This window comes from Petromyzon marinus, chromosome 57 (genome assembly GCF_048934315.1).
Source record: "Petromyzon marinus isolate PM22_M1 ecotype Great Lakes invasive population chromosome 57, UKy_Petmar_22M1.pri1.0, whole genome shotgun sequence".
NCBI classification, from domain to species: Eukaryota; Metazoa; Chordata; class Hyperoartia; order Petromyzontiformes; family Petromyzontidae; genus Petromyzon; species Petromyzon marinus.
Genome location: NC_133723.1, coordinates 847,051 through 871,516, shown reverse-complemented (window position 1 = coordinate 871,516; position 24,466 = coordinate 847,051). Strand labels below are relative to the sequence as shown.

Sequence of the window (24,466 nt, the reverse complement as noted above, 5' to 3'; positions counted from 1 at the left end):
ACCCTGCGATTACCCCCCCCCTCCCCCACGACACCACGGGCTGGACGAGCGGCGGTTATAATCCAAAGGCCGCCCCTGGTTAATACTCCGGCGTCGAGCACGATATATGTGCCGTCCGCTTAACAACGGGCGTTAAAGACCCCGTGACGTCATTCGCATTGTTGTGCCACAGGTCTTAAAGTTTGCCAAAATTGCTTGGCAAGGTCTTCATCCATCAGCTGATAGACCACGGCGTGGGGGAGGCCTTCATCCAGCAGTGGATGGACCGTGGCTGACGATGTTGACGATGATCGCTGGACTTGTATTGAATGCAAATTCCACCAGGTTATTCACCCCTCCCTCCCCTCCATCCCTCCCCTCCCTCTCCCCCGCCGCAGCCCTCCACGGGGCCCCGCGTGCAGCGCTAAGAGCCACTCCGCGCTCTGCGATGCGATCAGAGCGAGGAGAGAAAGGGAGGGGAGAGGAGAGCGACCAGTGAGAGAGAGAGGAGGGAGGAGAGCGAGAGAAGGAACACGGGAGAGCAGGGGTGGGAGAGTAAAGAGATAAGAGAGTGAGAGAGCACACGAGAGACAGAGAGGAGTGAGAGACAGAGCTGAGGATCCGCGCCCCGGGACAGAAGCGAGACGCTCCCAGCGCGAATCCGCGACAGCAAGGAGGGAGCACGTGGCGGACAGGAGCCTTGTGAGTGGTGGAGTGTGAGAGAGTGTCAGTGTGTGAGTGTGTGTGTAAGTGTGTGTGAGTGTGTGTGAGAGTGTGTGAGAGTGTGTGAGTGAGTGTGTGTGAGAGTGTGTGAGTGAGAGTGTGTGTGTGTGAGAGTGTGTGAGTGAGTGTGTGTGAGAGTGTGTGAGTGTGTGAGTGAGTCTGTGTGAGAGTGTGTGAGTGTGTGTGAGTGTGTGTGAGAGTGTGTGAGAGAGTGTGTGTGAGTGAGAGTGTGAGTGAGAGAGTGTGTGAGAGAGTGTGTGAGTGAGAGTGTGAGTGTGTGTGAGTGAGAGTGTGTGAGTGAGAGTGTGTGTGAGAGTGTGTGAGTTTGTGTGAGAGTGTGTGAGAGTGTGTGAGTGAGTGTGTGTGAGAGTGTGTGAGTGAGAGTATGTGTGAGTGTGTGTGTAAGTGTGTGTGAGAGTGTGTGAGAGTGTGTGTGTGAGAGTGTGTGAGAGTGTGTGAGAGAGTGTGTGTGTGAGTGAGAGTGTGTGTGAGTGAGAGTGTGTGAGTGAGAGTGTGTGTGAGAGTGTGTGAGTTTGTGTGAGTGACAGTGTGTGAGTGAGAATGTGTGTGTGTGAGAGGGTGTTAGTGAGAGTGTGTGAGTGTGTGAGTGTGTGTGAGTGACAGTGTGTGAGTGAGAGTGTGTGTGTGTGAGAATGTGTTAGTGAGAGTGTGTGAGAGTGTGTGAGTGTGAGAGTGTATGAGTGGGAGTGTGTGAGTGGGAGAGTGTGTGTGTGAGTGAGAGTGTGTGTGAGTGAGAGTGTGTGAGTGAGAGTGTGTGTGTGTGAGAGTGTGTGAGTGTTTTTGAGTGACAGTGTGTGAGTGAGAGTGAGTGTGTGTGAGAGTGTGTGAGTGACAGTGTGTTGAGAGTGTGTGTGAGTGTGTGTGAGTGAGAGTGTGTGAGTGAGAGTGTGTGTGTGTGAGAGTGTGTGAGTGTGTGTGAGTGACAGTGTGTGAGTGAGAGTGAGTGTGTGTGAGAGTGTGTTAGTGAGAGTGTGTGAGTGTGTGTGAGTGTGTGTGAGTGACAGTGTGTGAGTGAGAGTGTGTGTGTGTGTGAGAATGTGTTAGTGAGAGTGTGTGAGTGTGAGAGTGTGTGAGTGAGAGTGTGTGAGTGAGAGTGAGTGTGTGTGAGAGTGTGTTAGTGAGAGTTTGTGAGTGTGTGTCTGTGACTTTGACAGTATTGGCCTGTGCGGGAGTGTATGTATGACAGTGTGATTGTGGCAGTGAATGAGTATCACAGTGGACGTGTGAGTTTGTCTGAATCTGTGGGAGGAGCGGTGGCGCATTGATTAGCGCCCTGCACAACGAACCCGGCGAATCCGAGTTCGATTCCCGCTCACGGTCAACACCAGTGACGATTTTATGTGCCGGTCCTGGGCCTCCCCTAGATCGACTGAGCCTCAAACGAGTACCCGGTGCGGTGCGTAAACATCGCTACAAAGGAGACAAAGGCGGTCGAACGTGGTGCTGGCCACCCACTCCCTCGTGTGCCGTGCCGGCCTTCAAAGGTGCTGCTACTCGCTATCAGCACGGCTGTACTGGCGTGGTTCTGTATCGCTCTTGTGATGTGTCAATGTAACTTGGTCACGGTCTGGGAATGTTAATTGGAGCGGTGGTGCGAGTCTCTTGAGCAGGGGCCGCGAGCCCGGCGACCTCCCATTTCGACTCCCGCTCACTGGCCGATTCTGGGGTCTCCCCTAGGTCGACTTAGCCTCAAATGAGTACCCGGTGGGGTGTGTGAACATCAGCACTGGGGAGACGAAAGCGGCCGGGCGTGGGTGTTGCTGACCACCCCTCCCCCTGCCTTAATAGGAGCTCGCTGGCAGCACTTGCCCCCAACAGTCCGTTAAAGAAATTCGGGGGATCTTTGTCTTCGTTCGTTCGTTTCTCAATCCGCTTGTCCTGGTGAGGGTCGCGACGGCAGCAGCGTGTTGAGTAGTGGCGGTCCACACCTCCCTTTCCCTGGCGACATCCTCTAGCACAACGTTACTATACACTACAGTGACTACACTATACACTACTACAATATAGTGTAGTAGTGTGTAGTGACTATACACTACTACATTCGACACATCACTACTATACACTACTACACTATACACTACTACACTATACACTACTACACTCGAGATTACACTACTATACACTACTGCACTACACTATACACTACTACACTCGATATTACACTACTATACACTACTACACTAAACTATACACTACTACACTCGACACTACAATACTATACACTACTACACTACACTATACACTACTACACTCGACACTACACTACTATACACTACTACACTAAACTATACACTACTACACTCGACACTACAATACTATACACTACTACACTACACTATACACTATTACACTCGACACTACAATACTATACACTACTACACTACACTATACACTCGACACTACACTACAATACAGACTTCCAGCTTTTCCTGGGGAATTCCCAGGCCAGCCGAGCGAAATTGTCCCGCCAGCAGCGTATCCTGTGCTGGCTCCGGGGTCTTCGTCGAGTGTCTTTGTATTTGTAGAAAACACAATAACAGTGAATGAACGCGTGGACATTGCAGACTTCTCTGGTCAGCACTACCATCATCAAGGGCAGTGGGCACTGGAGTTCGTCGCCTCTCGAGAATGAACGATGATCGATGTCGAAGGGCCATTCTGTCGAGGGATTCGGTTCCATTGCGATTCACGGCCAAACGACACCCCACGTGTATCATCACGTGGACACCCCACGTGTATCATCACGTGGGGTGTCCACAACTCTCTGGCTGTCGCCTGACGTGAGGCTCCTCGTCGTCGTTGTTGCATTTAAACGTCACCGTCACCCGAATTGTAAATGTTGCTGTGGTGTTTAATTCTCCGACACACAGTAGGTTAGTGCTGAACTAAGTAATGAATTGGCCACGTTTAGTTTACGTGACAAACCTTATTAATTGGCTGTGTCGGGTGGTGGCGGGTTGACTTATATAGGACTATCGTCCTATCGTTTTAATGGGAAAAGAACGGATAATACACTGTAACATGCTAACAAATGTATGTTAATAGCTTCAAAAAGTCAAAGAGTCTCCACTTGTGCGCCATCATTGTCAACGCGTGCCTGGAATCTTCTCCAGGTGGTCTCCAGAGCCCGGAGGCAGCAGCACATTCCTTGTCGTATTGTTGCAAACTGTCAGAAGTGTTAACAATGTTTTTAAGCACCCTGTATTTAAAAACTTCGATTCTGGACAAACAATCCCAGTGTAGCAGCAGCAGCAGCCTCCTGACAGGGAGCCTTGAGACTCGGGCTCTCCTGGGAACTGAATATTCAGTACGTGAGCAGTGGATGGCCACCACAGCAGTGTACATGATGGGGCTTGCAACCCAGAGGTTCATCCACAATCGTAGGCGATGGGCAAGGTGACCAGCAGTGGGGTAAAGTGTGGGTACGCCCACCTCTTCCAAGAAGTTATGGCCGGCGTGGAAGAGTAGACCCAACGTTCGCCTCTAGAGGGGGGCTCTCTAGCGGAGGCCGTTCCGCTAGCAGGAGGCGAGAGCGAGCAGTTGCAGGACTGCGCCTCTGCCGCGTATAAATGGAAACACGTGTTTGTGTGTGCGCGCACATGAACACGTGTTTGTGCGACCACACATGAGCACGTGATTGTGTGTGCGCGCACATGAACACGTGTTTTTGCGACAACACATGAACACGTATTTGTGCGCGCACACACGAACACGTGTTCGTGTGTGTGCGTACATGAGCACGTGTCTGTGCGCCACACATGAATACGTGTTTTTGCGACCACACATGAGCACGTGCGCGTGTGTGCGCGCACATGAACACGTGTTTTTGCGACCACAGATGAGCACGTGCGTGTGCGCGCGCACATGAACACGTGTTTTTGCGACCACACATGAGCACGTGATTGTGTGTGTGCGCACATGAACACGTGTTTTTGCGACCACACATGAGCACGTGCGTGTGTGTGCGCGCACATGAACACGTGTTTTTGCGACCACACATGAGCACGTATTTGTGCGCGCACATGAACACGCTCCATCTACGCGGTGGAGGGGTCCCGTCGGGCGGCGTGGTTAGTGTGTCTGCATGCACGCAGAGCAAACCTGCCCCGCGCTGCGTCTCGAGAGCTGGGATGTTGATGGTGGTGGCGCTTTCTGTATCAACGAGCACCTGGCGCGCTCTGTTCACACATCGGCACTGGGGAGACAAAGGCGGCCGCGCGCGGTTCTGGCCACACATTACGGACCTCGCTCGTGTGACGTGCCGCAAGTAATGTCACGTGCTAGAGCCAGTTCGTCAATACACTGCTGGATTGAGGGCCTCCCCGCGCCGTGTGTGCACTGACCATACTTAACCACGCTGGTCAGTGCAGGCGGATTGGGGTGGGGGTGGATGGGGTGTGCAGGAACAACCGTTGCCTGTAGCACCTGCTATGCATGGCAGGGTCACCCATCCAAACATTATCCAGGCTTTAAAAAAATCCTGCTTCGCTTCTGAGATGTGACGAGATCTCTCGTCCCATTGATTGGCGCTCGCTAGCGGCACTTGCCCCAACAGTCTCTATAGGCTACACGGGGCACCTTTGTCGTTGTGTGAGCGCGCGATAGTGAACCACGTGTCCCGGTGGTCGCCACGAGTTGCCAGCAACACGCGGAACCCATTAGGGACTCGTCATTCCGCTCAACTCCACGATCACCCTCTCAAATTTAGCAATCTTTGGAAGAACGTAATCAACCAGGTAGGGTGTTGACTGTTATGTTAGCCGACTCTTTTTGTTGTATTGCATTATATTTCTGAGTTTACTAGGTTTACATCATCAGACCTCCTTTGCCAGTACCAAAATATAATAATAGTGTTTTTCCCATTTTTTTTCTGGCAACAAAGCTGAAATTTTTCACAAGGAATCATGTCTGCATTAACCACGATACTTGTGGTCAAAATGCAAACAAAAACCTCACTCTGATAATATATGATGCATTGTCCTTGAAACTGATTGGTCCACACCAGGGACGGCTTTCTTTTGAGCCTCGTCTCAATTGGTGCTAGACCAGAGGACGCCAAAAGCCGTGCAGCTCAAAGACATTGCACTATCAAAGTAATGAGGGCTCGGGGTAAGCATCTACATCATTAGATCTCCGTTTCCAGTACCAAAACATAATAATAGAGTTTTTCACCTTTTGGCGTCCTCCACCAATTGGGTCGAGGCTCAAAAGAAAGCCGTCCCTGGTGTGGATCAATCAGTTTCAACGACAATGCATCATATATTATCATATTGTGTTTTTGTTTGCATTTTGACCACAAGTACTGTGGTTAATGTAAACATGAGTCTTTGTGACTCATTGTTGCCAGAAAAAAGGGAAAACCCCTATTATTATTTTACTCGGTTTGTTTTCTCTGTCATCGTACCTGATGATGATTGCTTGTGTTGCAATCGAAACGTCGTGTGGTATTATTTAATTTATTATTTTCTCTTTCTACGTGACTTTACCGAAAGAACCAAAGAGTAATTCCTGCAGTCACGAAAGCTCCAAATCATGTTTAGTTTCCACGATCACCGTTGCCCTGGCATTAAAATATACAAATAGCCCCCGTGTAGCCTTACACACGGACACCGCAACACACACAGACACCGTGAAATTCACACACAGACACCGTGAGACTCACACACAGACACCGTGAGACTCACACACAGACACCGTGAGACTCACACAGACACCGTGAGACTCACACACAGACACCGTGAGACTCACACACAGACACCGTGAGACTCACACACAGACACCGTGAGACTCACACACAGACACCGTGATACCCACACACAGACACCATAAGACTCACACACAGACACCGTGAGACTCACACACAGACACCGTGAGACTCACACACAGACACCGTGAGACTCACACACAGACACCATAAGACTCACACACAGACACCGTGAGACTCACACACAGACACCATGAGACTCACACACAGATACCGTGAGACTCACACATAGACACCGTGAGACTCACACACAGACACCGTGAGACTCACACAGACACCGTGAGACTCACACACAGACACCGTGAGACTCACACACAGACACCGTGAGACTCACACACAGACACCGTGAGACTCACACACAGACACCGTGAGACTCACACAGACACCGTGAGACTCACACAGACACCGTGAGACTCACACACAGACACCGTGTGACTCACACACAGACACCGTGAGACTCACACACAGACACCGTGAGACTCACACAGACACCATGAGACTCACACACAGACACCGTGAGACTCACACACAGACACCGTGGGACTCACACACAGACACAGTGAGACTCACACACAGACACCGTGAGACTCACACACAGACACCGTGACACTCACACACAGACACCGTGAGACTGACACACAGACACCGTGAGACTCACACACAGACACCGTGAGACTCACACACAGACACCGTGAGACTCACACACAGACACCGTGAGACTGACACACAGACACAGTGAGACTCACACACAGACCCCACGACACACACACATACACCGTGAGACTCACACACAGACACCGTGAGACTCACACACAGACACCGTGAGACTCACACACAGACACCATGAGACTCACACACAGACACCGTGAGACTGACACACACAGACACCGTGAGACTCACACACGGACACCGTGAGCCTCACACGCAGACACGACGACACACACAGTGAGACACACAGACACTGTGACACACACACCCTGAGACACACACAGACACCTTGACACACACACAAACACCGTCACACACACATACACACACGCTGAGACACACGCAGACACCGTGAGACTCTCCGTGAAACCCGAGTAATCATTCACCCGGCGTGCTTGATTAATGGCCCGGGCTATTGGGTTAATTGTTTAATTTCCTGGGCCGCTTATTGGCCGTCTGGCCGTGTGGCTCGACACCTCATCACACGGTTCCCTGATCACGTGGCTTGCCTGCCGAGGCTAATTCCTCCACATCGTCAATTCTAATTCACAATAGCAAGAGCAGCCGGGCTGAATGCCACCTGGCACGCCTGCACGTAGCGGCTTGTTTGAACATTCTTCACCACGCTGGTCAGTGCGAGTTGCTGAAGACGGCAGCGATGGGCTATGCCGGTTTCAGCCGTCAATCGCCACTGATATTCGCCGGGAGTGTGAACTCAGATCGTCGCGTTGGTTACTCTGATTCGTATTCTGACCATGATATTGATCATGTTATTGATCATATGATAATTGTATTGGTCATATGATAATATGATTGGTCATCTGACTGTGTGATTGATCATCTGATCGTGTAATCATTGGATTAATTATTCTTGTTTACGTGATCATCTGACTGGGTGATGAGAATGGTCCCTCTCCTGCCCTCTGCTGGATTGGTGGAAGCCTTACCCGGGCCAAGGGAGCACAGAAACCGTGCCAGCACACACGGTGATGCCTGCGTTAGGAATTGGAGGCCAGTCGCCCCTCCAGCAACAACAGAGGGCAAGTGGAGCGACGTTCACAACGAGTGGAGCAACGGGCAGATACAACGCAGAGAGTTGGCACAGTGGGGAGTACAGCTGGTGCATCTGGCCAATCATCTCAGTCATTCGACCCACGGCACCCGGGTCTGTTCCGTGACCTCCTGCCAGCGGTCCTGTCGACACTTCATGTAGCCTCAAAGTACACCTCGCTTGGCACAAGCGCCGTGGTGACGTCGTCGCCACTGAGCGGTTAACGGCGGTTGTTGTTGTCATCAGGGTGAGAGTTGTGGTGCTTGTAAAATGTACACAGCATCTTTGTGGGTGACGGCTTCTTCAGACATTGAAAGATCATAAATTATTCACACACCCTGAGCCCTCTGACCCCATGACCTTGTGGTTTGTCACCCCGTGCCCCACGATCGTATGTACCATGATCTCTGACCCCATGACCATGCATCTCGTGACCTCGTATTCCTTCATGACCTCGTGTTTCAGATCGCATGACCCCGAGTCTCATGACCTCGTGACCCCGTAACCCATTACCCCATGACCTTGACCCCGTCTCTCATTACAATTTACCCCAATACCATATGCCCCATGACTGAATCACCTTGTGTCATCACGTGGCCGGCCCCCTGCGCACCAGGTGATCCAACCCAGCTCCACCATGCCACCACCGTCGCCGCCGCTGCGGCTGCTGCTCCTGCTCCTGTGCGGGGCACCCCATCTCGGCTCGTCGGGGCCCCTGGGGGCCGCGCGGGCCCCCACGATCCGTCGACACGCGCACGACGAGGGTGAGTGCCGCCCGCGGAGGGAGTGCGGCGGGGGGGGGGGGCGGCGGTAACTCCGGTGATGGTGGCGATGGTTGGTGCATCGCTTTGAAACATTCAGGCTGGCCTGCCTACGATCCATCCCGGGTGTAACTAAGCTGGAATGTGTGAGGAGCTCACAGATCCTTGAAATATATGGACACATTCCCATCAATGAGCTCCTCTGGCAGGCAAGACTGCGTTGGCTGGGTCATGTAGCCCGCATGCCTAGCCACTGCATGCACAAGCAGCTGTTTGGCCGGATAGAGGGTTTTAAACGGCCACGATACGGGCTCGAGAAGAAATTGACTGATGTAGTACGGGAGGATGTGGAACTGAGTGGACTTGCCAAAGACTGGTACCAGCGGTGTCAACATCGGCCTCTATGGAGGAGGCTCGTGAAGGACGATACTGGGCAGTTGGAGGCAATTGCCCTCCAACAACAACGAGCAGAGCGCCGGGCGACTAAAACACAGCATCTCAGTCAACCCATAGGACCTGGGTCTGTCCCGTGACCTCCTATCAGCGACCCTTCGGCAATTCACGTGGCCTCAAAGTGCACCTGGCCTGGCACAGGCACCGTGGTGACGTCACCGCCACTTCGTGGCTGTTGTTGGTGTTGGTGGGCGGGCAACATCGTGAACTCGGCACGGTCATGTGAGCTGGGCTGCGATTGTACCGGGTGGAGTCAGGACGATCATTGGCACGTTCACACGAGCTCGAGTGGTTGGCCACCGAGAGGATATGGAACCGCGGAGACGAAGCGATGACATCAGCGAGCCATCGATCGCCGGGCTGTTCTTTTAACCTGTGTTCGTTATTTCACATTGCTCCGCGGGCACACCCCAGGGAAGCCTCACTGGGTCTCAAGACTCTTTGTAAGGAGGGTCCTGGCCAAGTTTTTGCAGTCGAGGAGGGGAGGCGGGAGATGATTACTTCTGCTTCTGCTGCTGCTGTGATCCCCACTGAGTGATTTGTGATTGGTCAGCATTGGGACCTGGTTTGGCCAACAGCGGTCAAACCTGTGTGGGTTTTAAGCTTCGTGTAGGGCAGTGGTTCTCAAGCGGGGGGTACGTGGACCCCTGGGGGGTACGTGGCAATGTCCCAGGGGGGTTACGTGAGGTGATTTATGAACGTATCAATCATTGGTGAATAATCACGTTGTATCTGCTAATATATAATACCCACGAAACAAAGTTTAAATCCATATGGTAACGTATAACGATGTAAAAATACCTTTCTAAACTCGTAACTAGCGAGCGAGAACAAATCACGTCACGTGTGGAGAGCGTCCGTGGAAATTCGTTAGTCCCTTGCAGTTACTTAGCTAGTTAGGTTTACCTCACAAAATGAGCAATTGATTAAAATTTTGATGTTCATTATTCGTAAGTATATTTCTCAGAACCACTGTTGTTACGAAAAGAGGGGGGGGGGTAGCAATTTGGACAGGGCGGGGGGGGGGGCATTGCACAAAAAACATAAACGCAAAGATCCCCCGTATAGCCTAAACAGACTGTTGTGGCAAGTGCTGTTAGCTAGCACCTACGAAGGCCAACACCAGGCGCCCGGCCGCCTTTGTCTCCCCAGCGGCAATGTTTTTGCACACAGCACCAGGTACTGATTTGAAGCCGAGTCAATCTAGTGGAGGCCCGGAACCGGTTCAGATGATCGCCACCGCCGTTGGCGGTCGTGAGCGGGAATCGAACTCGGGTCGCCGGGTTCGTAGCACAGCGTAGCGCTAACCGCTGCACCACCGCTCCTCCCCACGGGCACCGCACCGCGCCCTGGGCCACGCGTGCTGCACCTCCTCCTCCTCTCCCTCGACCCCTCCTCAGTGGTCCCCGCTGGCGCCCACCTGTCCGTGGAGGTGGCGGCTAAGGTGGTGCTGTCGCTTCGCGGCGGCAACGCCACGCTGCCCTGCCGCTTCTACCCGGCCGAGTCGGGGGGCTCGGCGCGGGCGGTGCGAGTCAAGTGGACCCGGCTCCCCGAGCTGGGCGGAGGAGGGAGCGCCGGCGCCGCCAGTGCCGTAGAGGCCGAGACGGATGTCGTTGCGGCCATGGGCGGCCTGCACCGCGCGTTCGGCCCCTACCGAGGCCGAGCCAGCCTCCCGCGGGCCGACCACCACGACGCGTCGCTGCTGCTGGCCGATGTGCGCCTGGCGGACCGCGGCCGCTACCGCTGCGAGGTGGTGGACGGCCTGGAGGACGACAGGGGGGAGGTGGAGCTCGAGCTGGACGGTGAGTGGATGGTGGTGGTGGGCAAGCCCGTGTATATTCTGTTGAACTTCTTTCGCGCCGTATCTTGCCAACCGTGCTAAATCGAAGGTACAGTTTTCAGTCAATAGGCAGTGTCAGTCTATGTGCAGTATTGGTCATAGGGCAGTAGTCTTTGTGGTAAATGCCTGGTTGGGGCCAGCCCATTCCAAGAGCCAGTTCTTTCTGGGGAAATTATTACATGTGCAGTGGATTCAACTGAGTCGCAGACGTACTTCTTGGAGGCAACACATATTTATTAACACCAACACATTACACAAAGGGGTTACTGCCCCTTTTCCAGATAACCTGTGGTGGTGGACCACCAGACTAACTACGCTAGTTACTGGGAGTAGCTACACCGACAGGTCCCTGGCTTGGGTCCTCGTCCACGTGTTGGTGACTTCTTCTTGGACGTAGAACGTAGATCGTAGATCTATGACAACAGCAACGCTGAACCCCGGTCCCTGTGGGGACCCGGTTTATATGCTCCCAGGTCGTGGCTGCCCCCCCCCCTGACCACGACCACCTTCAAGAAACTTCTTGACGTTTCTCGACCCTTCCCGTAGGATCTCACCCTGACACGTGACCACCCCCAAGCCCCCACCTGGGGCCTCTGTGTAGATCTTACTGGTCACGTGCCTTTCCAGGGTCAACCTTGGCCTAGGGTAACCTCATCCCATGACTGACACTCTCACACTCCCTCCTGTAGGAGTCAGCACTGCACGCCACGCGTGGTGCCACTGCGCTAGCCCAGCGCTCACCGAGCCCCCTTTAGGGCTGGTACTACACCCACCTACGGGGTGTCCACGATGTCAATGCATCGCACGCCGTGCCTCGCTAGAGCCGGCATTACACAGTGACATTCACGATGTCGCTACATACGTGATGTCTGCGATGTGAGTACATCGCACGCCGTGCCTCTCTAGGGCCAGCACCACTTCACATGTGATCAGAGTAAAAAAGTTTTATTTTACAAAAATATTTGATTACCTTTCATGTGTACGCTTCATTGCTTTATTTACGCTCTCAGTTTGCATTAAGTCCCATCCATATATTCGGCAGCCCCAAAGATTCTTCCTCACCGGCTCCCCATTCGTTTTTTTGGACCCTGCCCCTAATGGACCCAATGAGATCGTGTGGGAAAATCACGCCAATACGTCGGCACGCGGCAAATCTCGCTACTAGTAACTGCAGTTTGTCATGGCACAACAACCCATTTCAAAATAATTATTGGCCATAGCCTGAAAGTGTGGTTGGTGTGTTTACAAATGCCTGGGCCCGATTTGAATTTTTTTTTTGTCCCAGTGCGTCAATGTTGGTGGTTGCCAGGCACTGGAGCATTATTTAGTTTTTTTTTCTTGTCGTATTATTGTCGTCGTCGTTCATGCCAAACCACATCTCTCCCGATTGCCAATGAATCGCACACGATGCCGGAAGGCAACAGTAGCAGCCAGAAGGTCAGCCAGCGCTAGAAACAAATATCCAAGCTCTGCGGTTCTATATCTATATAGTATACAGGAGTGCCTCGGTTAAAATCGTCATCGGTTAACGGTTTATCGGTTAACGTTTAGCCTCCCAAAGGACCCCACGATTCCGACTGAACGTTAACATGTTGACCCGCGATTCCGACTGAACGTTAACATGTTGACCCACGATTCCGACTGAACGTTAACATGTTGACCCACGATTCCGACTGAACGTTAACATGTTGACCCGCGGTTCCGCCTGAACGTTAACATATTGACTCACGGCTCCGAATGAACGTTAACATGTTGACCCGCGGTTCCGACTGAACGTTAACATGTTGACTCACGATTCCGACTGAACGTTAACATGTTGACTCACGATTCCGACTGAACGTTAACATGTTGACCCACGATTCCGACTAAACGTTAACATGTTGACTCACGGTTCCGACTGAACGTTAACATGTTGGCTCACGGTTCCGACTGAACGTTAACATGTTGACTCACGGCTCCGACAGAACGTTAACATGTTGACCCGCGGTTCCGACTGAACGTTAACATGTTGACTCACGGCTCCGACTGAACGTTAACATGTTGACCCGCGGTTCCGACTGAACGTTAACATGTTGACTCACGATTCCGTGTTAACGTTATGCACGTGGCGCGCCAATTTCGACCAATCCGAGCGTTCGTAGGTGGGGCTGAGCCGCACGCTCAGCCAATCAGCGACGCCCATTCGTGAGCGATGAGACCTTGCTTACATCGCGTCTTCTCTTTTGGCAGTGGGAACAGCCTCTCTTGCAGAATCGCATATTTGTTTTCTGTTCACAGTGTGTTTTCGTGGAAGGGATTACAAACATTAACCAATCAGCATGCGCGGAATGATACCAAAGGAGCTGTGACAAAACCCACGCGTGTGAGGGAGGCAACACGTTATCCCAAGTAGAAGGGACGGACAGTATTAGTCCACACTCTTGCTGTACAGCCTTCTGCTCGTGAGCCGGGGCACGGCTCTTCCTCGACGCCCCCTTTAGGGCTGGCACTGCAGTCTCGAGATGAGCTGCGTGCGACCCACCAATACCTCGCTGCCGCATGCACAGCACAGGGGCACGGGACGCGTGCGGAGGCTGCGAATTCCAAACAAGCTCAGCAAATCGCTGGCCCTCCCTTGGTCTCGTGCACTCACTGTTGGCATGGCAACTGCCGGACGTCCAGATAGAAAAGTCACGAGCCACATGCGTAAAATCAAATATTTGATTGTTCGTCAAAAAAAAAAGTTCCCCTCGGGATGGAACGACTGACTCATTGCAAGGCGCCGTGGTGTCATGCGACACACGGCAACACACACGGGAACACGTGCAGGGATGCGTCCACACGTGCTTACATACGCAACTTGTAACAAGCGTATGTTTATACGGCATTCAACATGGTGACCCGACGCCAATAGTAGAAACAGCGAACACGAAACGCTGGGCCAACGTTGCTTATTTACTGAGAAAACAGCCCAAGGCAGGCACAGTAAAAAAAAATCCACGTCAGCTTCATTGCACTACACTAATACGGCATTCCTTCACTGTTCGAGAATTTGCTATCCGCGATGTTGGCTGTCCGCGAATCGCATCTGGAACGCTGCTGCGTCTATGTCGGAGCAGTAATGACATCACGACGATCATCGTTGTCGTCATCATCATTGTCGGCATCTTCATCATCGTCACCATCATCATTGTCAGCATCACCATCATCGTCGTCACCATCATCATTGTCAGCATCGTTACTGCATTCTTCTGCACAGCATCATCAACATTTAAGGTAAGTTAATTTCTAAACGATTATTTAACATAAGATGTATTTAATGTGTATTATAACCACATTTTTGTGTTATGATAATTAGCATCTATTTAATAGCTTATTTATGTATTTAATTGCGGTAATTTAGTTGGTACCTCTCACGAGCAACAAGGGAACACTGTACTTTGTATCGTCTCTCCACAGGTGGCCACACAATGAACTTAATGATTCGCTCACTCCACCCACCCACCAACTCAAACCACCCAATAACTCAATCCACCCACCCACTCAACCCACTCACTCAACCCAGCCACTCACCAAATCAACCCACCCACTCACCAAATCAACCCACCCACTCACCAAATCAACCCACCCACTCACCAAATCAACCCACCCACTCACCAAATCAACCCACCCACTCACCAAATCAAACCCACCCACTCACCAAATCAACCCACCCACCCACTCAACCCACGCTCTCCCTCCAGCCACCAACCAAGTTCTTCTCTCTCTGCTTCTTCCCTCGCACAGCTCCACTCTCGATATCCCTCCGATCGTCTCTATTCCCAAGCTCCCATAATAACATTAACCATAATAAAAAAAAGTCTTATCCATTGCAACATTATCAGTGCTGGTTGTCGGTGGTCGCTTGATCTTTTAGGCCTTTGCTCAGGTACCGTACGTAGCCAAAAGTGCTATTTGGAGGTACGGGGGAAGGACAACTCTGATCTCAATTGAGTTTTCAATTTAGATCAGCGGTCAGCAACCAAAATATGAGGGATTTTTTTCGAATTCGGTAAAAACACTCGATATTTAAAGAGCCTCAGTGCAAAGTGAACATACGGGACTGTGGTTCCTTCATAAATAACATCACGAAGCAGTCCTGAAAGAGCCGCACGCGGATCCGGAGCCGCAGGTTGCAGACCGCTGATCTAGATTATAGCCATGTAATACCAATTAAAACAAAAATCCTGAACCTTTCTGACCCTCCGCCCATGCCCCTCCGCTCCTTTGCCATCGCAGGCGTGGTGTTCCCGTACCAGGCGCAGCACGGCCGCTATAAGCTGTCGTTTGCTGAGGCGCAGGCGGCCTGCGCGGAGCAGGGCGCCACGCTGGCCACGCTGGGGGAGCTGCTGCAGGGCTGGGAGGCCGGCCTCGACTGGTGCAACGCGGGCTGGCTGGCCGACGGCTCGGTGCAGTACCCCGTCACCGTGCCCCGCGAGCCCTGCGGAGGGAAGGCGACGCCGGCCGGCCTGCGCAGCTACGGCTTCCGGCACCGCACGCCCCAACGCTTCGACGCCTTCTGCTTCGCGGCTGCCATCAAAGGTGCGGCGGCTCGGTGGTGGACGGTGGACGGTCAGGGTTTTGAGAATAATAAATTTGGCACGTCCGCTATTCGCGCCGTTCCTATGGCGCAGGGCGATCTTCGCGGAGGAAGATCACAGACACGGTGTGCAATCGTTTCGTAGTAGGGGACGATGTATGTATTTATGTACCTTGAACTTCTTTCGCACAGTACCTAGCCAACCGTGCTAATTGAAGGAGGGGCGGGGAAGGATGCGGTGGCTGTATCTGATCTTCCTGCTGTGTGTGTAAGATCCAAAATCTGAGTAATACGCAGTGTCATATTGGGAATTTAGCAAATTTCGACCGTAAAACCCTGCAACAAAGGTGGTGAACGCGTGACCCGCTTGGGCCACACCACCTTTGTGCTCTGCCTCCTGGCAATGCCGCGCTGGTCCTTGTCTGGGTATCTGAAACCCATTTCCTTACATTTGAAAACTCATAGCTCTGCAGTGAGAACGCCAGAGAGAGTTAATTTTGCCAGTTATGAAATTGAGCCTACGTGGGATATTTATTTTTGCAAGGTGAACCTAATCAGGATGGTTACTATTGTAAACTGCAGATGGAATACAAGCAAACAAGGTACAGTGCTTACAACGACTACAACAGCAATAATTTAACGTGTAATAATGTCAAAATGCAATCGCATCTCGAGACGCTTCACGGACATGCAATGGACACGGCGTGAGGGTAGACGACGGTGGGGGAGGAGGCAGGGCAGGGAAACACGGGAGGGAGGGGAGAGCGAAAGACATCGTGGCACAGCCCAGGTACCAAACGACCACGGCCCAGCACCCACAACAACATCGACAACAACAACAACAACGATCTCCACCGCAGCTACGGTAGCACCATCGAGTCTCAGGGCATCCCTCGAATCCATGTCGCAGACTCCATTGTCACCTCCCTCCCCCACACAGGTGAGGTCCCCTATGTACAGTGAGGGAAAAAAGTATTTGATCCCCTGCTGATTTTGTACGATTGCCCACTGACAAAGAAATGATCAGTCTATAATTTTAATGGTAGGTTTATTTGAACAGTGAGAGACAGAATAACAACAAAAACATCCAGAAAAACGCATGTCAAAAATATTATAAATTGATTTGCATTTTAATGAGGGAAAAAAGTATTTGACCCCCTCTCAATAAGAAAGATTTCTGGCTCCCAGGTGTCTTTTATACAGGTAACGAGCTGAGATTAGGAGCACACTTAAAGGGAGTGCTCCTAATCTCAGCTTGTTACCTGTATAAAAGACACCTGTCCACAGAAGCAATCAATCAATCAGATTCCAAACTCTCATGGCCAAGACCAAAGAGCTCTTCAAGGATGTCAGGGACAAGATTGTAGACCTACACAAGGCTGGAATGGGCTACAAGACCATTGCCAAGCAGCTTGGTGAGAAGGTGACAAGAGTTGGTGCGATTATTCGCAAATGGAAGAAACACAAAAGGACTCTCAATCTTTTCGATTTAAAGCTTTCGTGACTGCAAGGATTCATCATCTTTGGTTCTTTCGGTAAAGTCACGTAGAATGAGAACAAAATAATAAAATAAAACAATAAAAAAATTATCACCACGAAACGTCGTGAGAATTTTATTATTGTCAATCTCCCTCGGCCTGGGGCTCCATGCAAGATCTCACTTCGTGGAGTTGCAATGATCATGAGAACGGTGAGGAATCAGCCCAGAACTACACGGGAGGATCTTGTCAATGATCTAAAGGCAGCTGGGACCATAGTCACCAAGAAAACAATTGGTAACACACTACGCCGTGAAGGACTGAAATCCTGCAGCGCCTGCAAGGTCCCCCTGCTCAAGAAAGCACAGATACATGCCCGTTTGGAGTTTGCCAATGAACATCTGAATGATTCAGAGGACAACTGGGTGAAAGTGTTGTGCTCAGATGAGACCAAAATGGAGCTCTTTGGCATCAACTCAACTCGCCGTGTTTGGAGGAGGAGGAATGCTGCCTTTGACCCCAAGAACACCATCCCCACCGTCAAACATGGAGGTGGAAACATTATGCTTTGGGAGTGTTTTTTCTGCTAAGGGGACAGGACAACTTCACTGCATCAAATAGACGATGGACGGGGCCATGTACCGTCAAATCTTGGGTGAGAACCTCCTTCCCTCAGCCAGGGCATTGAAAATGGGTCGTGGATGGGTATTCCAGCATGACAATGACCAAAAACACGGCCAAGGCAACAAAGGAATGGCTCAAGAAGAAGCACATGAAGTTCCTGGAGTGGCTTAGCCAGTCTCCAGACCTTAATCCCATAGAAAATCTGTGGAGGGAGCTGAAGGTTCGAGTTGCCAAACGCCAGCCTCGAAACCTTAATGATTTGGAGAAGATCTGCAAAGAGGAGTGGGACAAAATTCCTCCTGAGATGTGTACAAACCTGGTGGCCAACTACAAGAAACGTCTGACCTCTGTGATTGCCAACAAGGGTTTTGCTACCAAGTACTAAGTCATGTTTTGCAGAGGGGTCAAATACTTATTTCCCTCATTAAAATGCAAATCAATTTATAACATTTTTGACATGCGTTTTTCCGGATTTTGTTGTTGTTATTCTGTCTCTCACTGTTCAAATAAACCTACCATTAAAATTATAGACTGATCATTTTTTTGTCAGTGGGCCAACGTACAAAATCAGCAGGGGATCAAATACTTCTTTCCTTCACTGTACGCTGAACTTCTTTCGCGCCGTACATAGCCAACCGTTCTAATTATGCTAATGCGAGCCCCTACCCGGAGCTAGCAGTTGTACGCTCCCGAGTTCACCCCACGACCCCCCTTTGTCTCCCCCCCATAACCATTACCGTTCCTGTTCCCTCTTCATATTCTCATTACATGGCTATCACTCATTCACTCCATTCATTCAGTCAATCCATTCATCGTCATTTACTGTCATCAATTTTGCTTTCACCGAATTCACCCATCACATATTTGCCCCCATTGCTTCCTCAATTTCATTCACCTCATCTCCACCATTACATTCATATGTTGTACCGTTCTTAATTCACTGTAATGCACCTTGGTTAAGGCAATATATAAATTGTGACGATAAGATATCCCAATCCCACTATTCTTGAATCCCTCCATCAACTGATCCATTTGTCCCCTGATTCCCAGATCCTCTTATCCTCCAATCCCTCAATCTCTTGATCCCAGTCGCTAACCCCGTCATCTCCTCCCTTCCCCACACAGGTGACGTCCTCTACCTTGAGCTCACAGTTGTATGCTCCGAATCCCTAAATCCCTGGATCCTTCAATTCCCATATTCTTCCATAATCTGATTTCCAAATCCTTAAATTAATCGATCCACCTTTCCCTTCATTCCCAATCTCAAATATCCTTAGATCCACTCGATCCACCGACCACTCCATCCCTTTGCAAATCGACCTCCTGGTCCTGTGGTCCCTGAGAGCCTCCGATTCCTCCAATCCGCCGTCACTGATGGCGAGATTTTAACTACCTTGCCTGGTATACAGGAGGTCGTGGGTTCGATCCCGATCCTGACGCCTGCTGTATATTTGGAGTTTGCGTGTCTCTTTCCCCGTGGTCTCGTGGATTTTTCTCTAGGTCTTCCAGTTTTTCCTTCCACATTTAGAATCAACGTGAATTCAGAATATTTGGCTGCTATAAATGTTCACATGATGATAAGCCACTGGACTATCATTTGTGATAGCCAGGTCGCTTCTGAAAAAGAGCTATATAACTGAGTGAGGCCTTCCCTGGTAAAATAAAAAGTTTTAGTTTGACCCCAGCGTGACCTCCCTTCCCCCCCCCCCTCCCCCTTCAGGCGAGGTCTACTACCTAGAGCGGGCCGGCACGCTTCCGTTCCCCGCGGCGGTGCTCGCCTGCGCCGCCGCCGGCGCTTCCCTGGCCACGGTGGGGCAGCTCTACTCGGCGTGGCACCACCACGACCTGGACCGCTGCGACGCCGGCTGGCTCGCTGATGGCAGCGTGCGCTACCCCATCGTGAGCCCGCGCGACAACTGCGGCGGCGGGGAGCCCGGCGTGCGCACCCTGGGCTTCCCCTCCAAGCTGCAGGGCCGCTTCGGCGCTTACTGCTACCGGGAGGCAGCACCTGCCACTTAGATTTTCGCGGTGTAATGGCGCTCGTTTAAACGTTCTCGGCAGCTCACTTCTCATCTCAATCATTCAAATGCCCTGCTGCGGTTTAGCCTGGGGGACCCGAGTGGCAGCTGTCCCTGCGCGGTGCAATGTGTGCAGGCGGCACCAGCCTGCACATGGTCATTGGTGTGCCAGTGAGGAATAAGGGTTTACGTTTACAGGGTGTTTAAGTGCCTTTAAGTGCTTTGTTTCACATCTCGTCTCAACCATTTACCAATGCTCTGCTGCAGTCTGGCTTTGGGCAACCCCAATGGTAGCTGTCCCTGTGCGGCACAAGGTGTACGCAGCACCAGTCTTTGAGAATTGTTGTACCCACCCTCTCCCATTGCACATATGGGACAGGCAGAACTAGTACCAAGTGTTTTTACATTAGCTTTTATCTGAAAGTGAGATCCAGAAGTTGTGTCTGGCACTGCACTAGCAGTGGCTGCGGTGGCAGCGAGCCCTTCATGGGCCTACTCTCCGATCTCGCCGTTGTAATCGATTCCCCCGTGGTGGACTTTTCTCTGGGTCCACCGGTTTTTCCCTCCACATCCGTTTAGAGTATTTGGCTACTATAAATTTCCACATGATAAGCCCCTTCATTGGGCTATCATTTTTGGCAAGGTCACTTCTGATAAAGAGTTATATAGCTAAGTGGGCCTTACCTGGTAGAATAAAAGTAGTTTTAAAGGAGTAGAAAAGCCAAACTCAAGGTCGAAATGTCATTGTGGCCACGGGGTGGAAATTTAAAAAATAAACACGTGTCCACCCCATTGTCACTCCACTGCTGGATGAGGGCCTGCCCACGCCGTGCAGGTGGTACGGGCTATTTTAGCGTACCGTACGTTAGTCATAGCTTGTTGGTGAAGATCGACAGCAGAGTGGTGGAAGCAAAGAAGTACAGTACAATCGTAGATTTTGGTACACTTCCCTCTGCTATATATGTTGAACTTCTTTCGCACCATATGTAGCTAACCGTGCTAATCAGAGGTGCTCACCACTCAACCTCTGATGCCTGTTTGTCCACAGTGATCGCCCATCCAAGCACTAACCAGGCTCAAAATCCTACTTAGCTTCCAAGATCTGGCGATATCTCGTGTGTTCCAGATTTATTTGGTCACAGGCTCAATTTAAACTCGATAAAAAAAATCACCGCACACGGAGCAGACGTTTTGATAATTTATTTCCAAGATTGAGAAGGATAAACGTTAAGCGCCACCAGGTAAGATTGCATTCTAATAGATAAAACACACACAGAGACACACATACACAGGTGTTGTTAAAAACTGTGTTCGCTGAGCGTAAACCTGACGTGAGCCCGCATGTACCGTGCCGCCCATAGACGAGGACCAGGTTGTGTAAAAATGGCAAATCTGTTATATATTGGGAAATATAGATGGCAAACACTCTGTACTGTGTATATAGAATGCTGTATTCTATATATTAAGACAACGTACTCACAATAAGCCATAGCAATGCTTTGAAGAATATCGTAATACTTTCCAATGTGATTTGTGCATGGTCGTGGCCGTCGCCATGTGCGACGGCGTTCTGATCCGTGGCGTGTCGGTAACGTGCATCACGCATCGCATCATCACTTCACGCGCGCACCCACGGTGCAGCGGCGGGCAGGAAGCTTCTCCTGGCCGAGGGGCCGACATGTACTTTCAGGTCCCTTTGGCAGCGAGCATGCACTGGGGTTGCCACCTTCGAGGTGCAACAACAACAACACCGGTTCAGTTCAGTTCATTTATTTGGTATAGCCCTGTGAGCCATTCGGCTCTTGAATCGGGTGCAACCGCAACAAACAAAAACATGAACAAGAAACGTCTTAAAGTGACTACGCACAACACAAAAATCCAGGAAAAAACAGCAAAGTCTTCCAGAAAAAGCACCACGTATCAACGTTGTGTGCAAACATCCCAGTGGGATGCAAGTCAAACAATAACAACCATAAGACAATTTAGATTACAGTTACCAGTCTAACTCTGTGTACTACAACAAACAAAATGGCTAAACCAGAACCTTTTCGAAATCAACAAAATAAAGCTCTAAAAACAATGTAACAGTGATCATAGGAACTGTGATTTCCAATTTAACAATAAACTATATACGTGACATGTACGACCAAACGTTGCAAGCCACAGCATCATGAGAGGAGACCTCAACATACCCTACTTCAGACCTTTAACGTAATATAGCTAGGAAGACCGGTGACACCGCAAGGAACAAGAGGAATATCTTGCAATGCCGGCAGAGGTGGCAACAGCGTGTGTGAATGCATCGCGTTGAGCGGTGGGGATTACTACGCCACTGTGCTAATACCGGGGACTCAAGGTGCTAACAAATGTCCCGGGAAAACCAGGCCAAGTGTAACGCCAGAATTGCCACACACGGGCCCAAGACACTTGGGTCACCGCAAGGGGCCCTTACACAGGGGCAAAAGTGACTTGAGTACAGTGCCAAAAATATAAACACATTGTTGTTGTTGTTGCCAGGTCTAAAATGTCCCCTCTGGTACCCGAATAGTGTGGTCAGGGTGCTTGCAGCATACAACCCATAAGGTTACCCGTCTTCTTGAAGAAGGAAATTGAGTTTTCAGGTCCACACGGCGTACAGCCGTTGCAATACGGACACATTTATTTTGTGTCTGTTATTCTCCCTTGTGATGGGACATTGTCGTATGAACGTTGAGGTTTATAAGGGCACGGGGTGACCAATACGGCCTGAATAGGTCTGTATGTAACAAGGTAGGCACCGATGAGGGGTTGACAGCTCTGTTGCAGTGACGGCATTAACATCGTTTGTACATCGTTAGTGGCTGCGGGCCGTATGAAATGAAGCCGCAGGTCCAGAGAATATAGCCCACGGGCCGCCGTACGCTCCCCAGCACTGCCACACAATATATATACGCGTACAGGACTCCCACTTATCCGCGACCTTTTTACTCACCACTTATATTATCCGCGGCTCCTATTTTTCTTCCTATTATCCGCGCGCGCGCACCGATGATGCGCTGCGAATCGGCTTCCAAATACTGGCGATTTCCCGCGGACTAGAGGAGTCCCGGCGTGTCGCAAATCCATCCGATAATCCGCGGGGGTTGTCCGCGAAGTTTAACGACGGCCACGGCAGCAAACACCGCGGATGACCTCGCGGATGAGAGGGTCCCCCAATAATAACCGGAGGAGTTCTGCATACAGCACGAAATCCGCGTGGAACAATAACTAACTCTTTTGCTTCTGTAATATTTTTTTACGTATATATTTTCAATATTATTCGTTTATGTAATGTCTCCCCGTTCTGTAGAAGAATAAAACTCACCAAGACGCGCACACACAACCTCCTCAAGACGAGTCAAATAAAGGGTTTAGACTGTTGTTGTTGTTGTTTGTAGAACTCTAAGGACCGGAGACTTCGTAGTAACGCCCTGCGGCATTGGGACTTGTGTGGGGCCCACTGTTTAACACTCCAATCATCGTTTTGTTGCTTTAGTTTCAGTATTCAACATATTTGTATTTTCCCCCAAACCAATACTGTTCAATAATAACCACAAGGCAGCGCCACGTCTCCCGTGTAGTGCGGGAGGATCATTTTCAGCGGCTGCGGCCTGTTGCCTCGAACGTGTTTTACTTGCAATAATTGACACTTTTAAAATACAAGTCCCGCAGAGTCTTCCCCGCCGGGTTTGTCCGTGTACATCTGTAAAAGTGAACGCGATAAGTTCACAATAATCACGCTTGCTGACGTGCCCAACTCACAACCGCCCTTCAAGTCTCAAACGGACGCTCATTCCTGCGACGATTTTCGCGTGGGCTTTTTTTCCCATCGTGATTTAAAATGTGTTACTAATCGTTTACTGTCCCTAATGTGGCGCCATTCTAACTCGTACTGACCCAACTACGCCCTCTCGAGGGAGAGGTTTTGTAAGGCGACTGGTGCGTGACAGCGGACCACGGCGTGGGGGTGAGTGAGGGGTGAGTTTAGTGTAGAGAGTGAGTGAGGGTTAGGGTGAGTGAGGGGTGAGTTTAGTGTAGAGAGTGAGTGAGGGTTAGGGTGAGTGAGGGGTGAGTTTAGTGTAGAGAGTGAGTGAGGGTTAGGGTGAGTGAGTGAGTGAGGGGTGAGTTTAGTGTAGAGAGTGAGTGAGGGTTAGGGTGAGTGAGGGGTGAGTTTAGTGTAGAGAGTGAGGGTTAGGGTGAGTGAGTGAGGGGTGAGTTTAGTGTAGAGAGTGAGTGAGGGTGAGTGAGTGAGGGGTGAGTTTAGTGTAGAGAGTGAGGGTTAGGGTGAGTGAGTGAGGGGTGAGTTTAGTGTAGAGAGTGAGTGAGGGTTAGGGTGAGTGAGTGAGGGTGAGTTTAGTGTAGAGAGTGAGTGAGGGTTAGGGTGAGTGAGTGAGTGAGGGTGAGTTTAGTGTAGAGACTGAGTGAGGGTGAGTGAGTGAGGGGTGAGTATAGTGTAGAGAGTGAGTGAGG

The 24,466-nt window shown here is 50.8% G+C and overlaps 1 protein-coding gene across 2 annotated transcripts; it reads left to right on the top strand.

Moving 5' to 3' along the window:
- The first annotated feature begins 417 nt into the window (after window positions 1-417).
- Window positions 418-23,680, top strand: LOC116954875 (hyaluronan and proteoglycan link protein 3). 2 transcript variants are annotated; one of them, XM_032975677.2, is made up of 6 exons: window positions 418-681; window positions 2,088-2,207; window positions 8,863-9,010; window positions 10,861-11,262; window positions 15,558-15,860; window positions 19,681-23,680. In XM_032975677.2, the coding sequence occupies exons 3-6, from the start codon at window positions 8,884-8,886 to the stop codon at window positions 19,977-19,979; spliced, it is 1,131 nt and encodes a 376-aa protein (XP_032831568.1). In that variant the 5' UTR covers window positions 418-681; window positions 2,088-2,207; window positions 8,863-8,883; the 3' UTR covers window positions 19,980-23,680. The 2 variants fall into 2 exon arrangements, with proteins under 2 accessions (XP_032831568.1, XP_075908719.1); XM_076052604.1 differs by lacking the exon at window positions 2,088-2,207 and having other exon boundaries at window positions 419-681.
- The last annotated feature ends 786 nt before the right edge of the window (window positions 23,681-24,466 follow it).